Source organism: Morone saxatilis, unplaced genomic scaffold (genome assembly GCF_004916995.1).
Source record: "Morone saxatilis isolate NCDOM2014 unplaced genomic scaffold, NCSU_SB_2.0 Contig21, whole genome shotgun sequence".
Lineage (NCBI taxonomy): Eukaryota > Metazoa > Chordata > Actinopteri > Moronidae > Morone > Morone saxatilis.
The window spans coordinates 740,557-744,788 of NW_023339774.1; the positions used below are offsets into that span (position 1 = coordinate 740,557).

Below are 4,232 nucleotides of genomic sequence, written 5' to 3' on the forward strand. Positions count from 1 at the left end.
TTATACCAAATAACATAGATATCAGCTAATAAAAGGATGTGTTAAGCCTGGCTTTTCTCCCTCATACGCAACCTTTTTTAACAGAGGGACTAGTGGAACATTTTGATGCGCATTGAAGGAGTGGACTACCCATGGTTTAAAACCAATTGGACTTTCTTTAGATATGTCTTCAGGTTCATGACCACTTCATATAAATAGTCTATTCCGGAGGAATCCAAAAAGTATTTGAGAATTAATTGTTAAAAATTTGATTAGTGCCTACAGAGTCGGAACTCAGGGCTTTTAAAATAATTTCAAATTTTTTATAAGGGGGACTCCAATGAGTTTAAGACAAAATACTAAACATTCTACATTAAACAAAATGGAAAAGCGAAACCAACAGTTGCATATCACAGAGGGGGTCTGGACCAAATATTGTGAATGCAATGGAAAGATATCAAGCTTTCAATCTCTTGGAGAGTGGTTTGGCTTGGGAAAGGTCTCAGGATATTTATTTCATCCTGTTCAGCCAGTCTCACCCAAACTCAGGGTTCCCTCCAGTTGCGGAGAAAATGGTGGTTAAATGTGGTTCTCAGGAAGCAAACCATTACCACTTGTTCTGGGCCTGTCCAATTGTAAATGCTTTCTGGCGTAAGGTCTACACAGAATTAGTCATGATATTTGGAACGAAAATTGCTTTTAATTGGGACGAACTTCTCTTTGTTTTTTTTACACTCAACATCTGTAAATAATAAAACAAAATACTTGTTTGGTATTCTGAGTGTAGCTGCTAAAAAAGCAATTACAAAGAAATGGCTTAAGCCAAATGGCCCATCTATAGAGGAATGGTATGACATTATTTACGAAATCTATGTAATGGAAAGAATTACCTTTTCTGTGAGACTAGAGAAAACTAGATTGAGGAAATTTGGGAAAAGTGGAAAATGTATATTGCTCCTAAACGCCCTTCTTTTGTTTAACTGCTTGTAATTTCTTATTTTATTCTCTTCTTAGTATGTTTTTTTTTCTTTTTGCCATTTTGAAACACCCCATGTTCTGTTCATATTTGTATATTTAAAAAAAAAAAAAATTGTAAAGATGAATCACTGTATATTTCTATCAAACTATGCGGAATGTGTTAAGTGCTGATATGTGATTCTAAATAAAGATAAAATGAAAAAAAAACAGCTGTAGACAACTTATTCTGACACACCTTACTTTCATGAGCTACTTGATCCAAGTAGAGTGTTCTGATTCATAACTATTAAGTGCTGCTCTGTAGAGGCCAGCTGAGGTAAAGCTGAGCCACACTGCAACACTAGCAGAAAGAAAGGATCTAGATGAAAAAACGGTGAAATGGCAGAAACACAATCCTTGGGGACAAATTTGTCCATCAAAGTACTCCCATCGACAGACTCAGATTGTTATTCTAAGTGTCTGACAACATTATAGAAAGTAACCCTACAGAGATAGACCTTTTGTTAAAAAGTTTAACCAGAAACAGATGATTTATCGATCTCACTCGCCACCAGGATCCATCCAAAAAAAGAAAGAAGTAATTTTACCTCGCAAATCAGAGTAACTTTATTCAAAGTGGACAGAAACTAAACAAAACTCATCAAAACCGCTTTGTTAGTCTTTCCACTGTTCCAACAGCCACCTTTGGTTTGGTTGAAATAAACACTTAATTCACAGACATAGATGAGAAACCAAACAGCCGTTTCAGTCACTCTACTCAAAGACTTCAGATGGAAGGACTCCAAGCCCAAGCTGAGTGAGATAACATGATAAAATCAACAAAATATACTATCATGTTGCATTACAGGAAATGTAGGATGCAGCATTTTTGTTGATCACCCCATACCTCTGCTGTTTCGATTTTTGACCACTTCTTTTTGTCTCTCACGGGTACCTCAACTTTATGGGAGTGTGACAATAGAACGTTCCTTGTTCATGCTATAATTATACACACTTTAATTTGAATATCAGGTTTTGACATGTATTAAATAACAGTTTATCTGATTTAATATATGTGGAAAGAACTTGGGATCTGCCATTTTGTGTAACATTTGAATATTTGAAAAATCATATTGATATCAACACTTCTCTGCAGCCATGTTGTGTGTGTATTTATGCGTTCGCGTTTATCATTTGATACCTTGTCCTTGGATATGGGACACGTCCAGTCCCTCTTTGAGTCGCAGAATAACAGCACCAAACTGGAAGTCAAAGGCATCGCTGAGAGGAAAAAAACACATAGATAAAAGATTGACATCGGCAGTGGACAGACTGAAGCGTGACATGCTCAACAGATAGAGACATGGACCATTTAAAAAGGGAGACAAATAAGCAGTGCTGAGGAACCTGCACACAACAAATACCAGGTCCAAACATCTCTTGCAGTCCTGCAGGTTGAACTACACAGTGTGAATGCTACCCAGGCTATCCACTGGATGGAAAGTAAAGGGCACATAGCTAAGCGTATTAGCTGTGATGTTAATATTTTAGAGCTGAACCATCTCTGACCTTCAGCATAATCCCCACACTTTACAATCAGGAACTCATTCAGCTTAAGTCCTTCACTCACGGTCTCACATGACTGATTTAGGGTTCAGCAGGGAGACGAGATTTCACAAACACTGTACTCATTAATACATACAAGAGGGTGTGTAACAGTAACAGCTTCAGTTCTCTTTTTAGGAAATCATTTTCCAGGACATCTACCAGGAGTTTTTCTTGATAATACAGGACAGCACTAAACGGTGGTCAGCCAGAGGTGGGCATTGTTTAGGGGACACTGTTAGCTCGCTTTTGTGGCGTGCTTGAGTGTTCTCACCCCAGCTGATTTCCTCTCTTTTCAAACTGACTAGTTTTCCTCTAACCGTAACATATTCCACAATATTCCAGGACAACATTGATTATTACCAGAATATTTGGTAATTTTATCCATTTCCAAGTGCTTCTATGCCTGGAAAACTACTCTCTAAATTTACAGGTTTTCCAAGGTTTCCATGACAGGTATAGTTCTAGATTTCCAGAAGATTAAATTCTGTTTTAGCAGTGGCTATAGTGTTCATGCCCTGGGCCAGATTTAGTTAACTTGCTCACATTTTGTTGATGTGGACACTGATTTAAATTGGGATAACTTGAAATAAGTGGTTTGCTCAACCTACAGAAAACTTAAAAAATACAGGTTAAATTGAATAAATTATTTACACTGAGTCAATGTCAGATATATCTTGTGATTGATTACTTCAGGTTTTAGTTTGTAAGTTTAACCAATGTATTGTGCACTTCTACAATGGCTAAGTAGGCTACATAGTAAAATTGCTTTCCTTTTTTTTCTCTCCTGCGTATCTTGAGCCGAGCAGAGTGGAGAACTGCTTCTGGGACGCCTCTCACACGCACCGTCTACAACGGCTGCAGCCATTGTGTAAGCTGTAAGAACACTGAACTAATGACATACAGTACGAGGACACTGCCTGCGTATGTGACCATATTACTCCAGTCTATTCTATTGCTTTTCAAAGTCTAAGTTGCTATGTTTCTGTGAGTCTGCAGTGACTAAATAGGTTGAAAACAGTCAGCTGTAGACTCTCAGAAAATGTGCCTCCCCTGCATGCCGCCCTACTGCCCACAAGTGTTACTATCAAAAGACAGTCTTCATTCATGCACCAGAACATTTCAAAGTCACAGCTTTAGGAAAAGTTGCTGCACTGCTGCACCAAAGTAACATGTTTGCAGAAAACAATTTTTTTTGAATATACGGTCTTTCAATAAACATGGGAGTTAGTACTATACTGTATATTTAACATATTGTAAATATAGAAAGGCACTATACAAGTACAGGTCCATTTACCATTTACAATTTGAGAGGATTTTTGTCTTAAGGAAAAGTTTTTGATATTTAGAGTGCGATGGCGATGGCCGATATATGCCAATATCAAAACAAAGAAAAGTCATGTATAATTCTGTTCTATTCTACAGGAAATTCTTTTTCACCATCTTCCCAAAACTCACTAAGGGGAGGATTAACATTGTTCCACAGCAGCCACACTGACAGGGTTGCCTGCAGATGTGTCTGAAGAACTTTCGTTTATCACCTTTGTGAGCACAGACATCGGCCAATACTAGGGATGTTCGGTATTGGCTTTTCTGCCGATATCCGATATTCCGATATTGTGCAACTCTCAATTTCCGATACCGATATCACCCGATACCGATATATTGCAGGCTTTTTACACCAAAACTGT

At 37.8% G+C, this 4,232-nt stretch overlaps 1 protein-coding gene across 1 annotated transcript in view; it reads right to left on the minus strand.

The window, feature by feature from the left end:
- The window catches only part of LOC118332803 (solute carrier family 12 member 2-like), a 15,485-nt gene that overhangs the window by 5,487 nt on the left and 5,766 nt on the right, over nt 1–4,232 (minus strand). Inside the window, exon 2 of the mRNA XM_035668233.1 lies at nt 2,138–2,217. Within this exon, the coding sequence (XP_035524126.1) occupies nt 2,138–2,217 (80 nt within the window). The remainder of the gene's footprint in view (nt 1–2,137; nt 2,218–4,232) is intronic.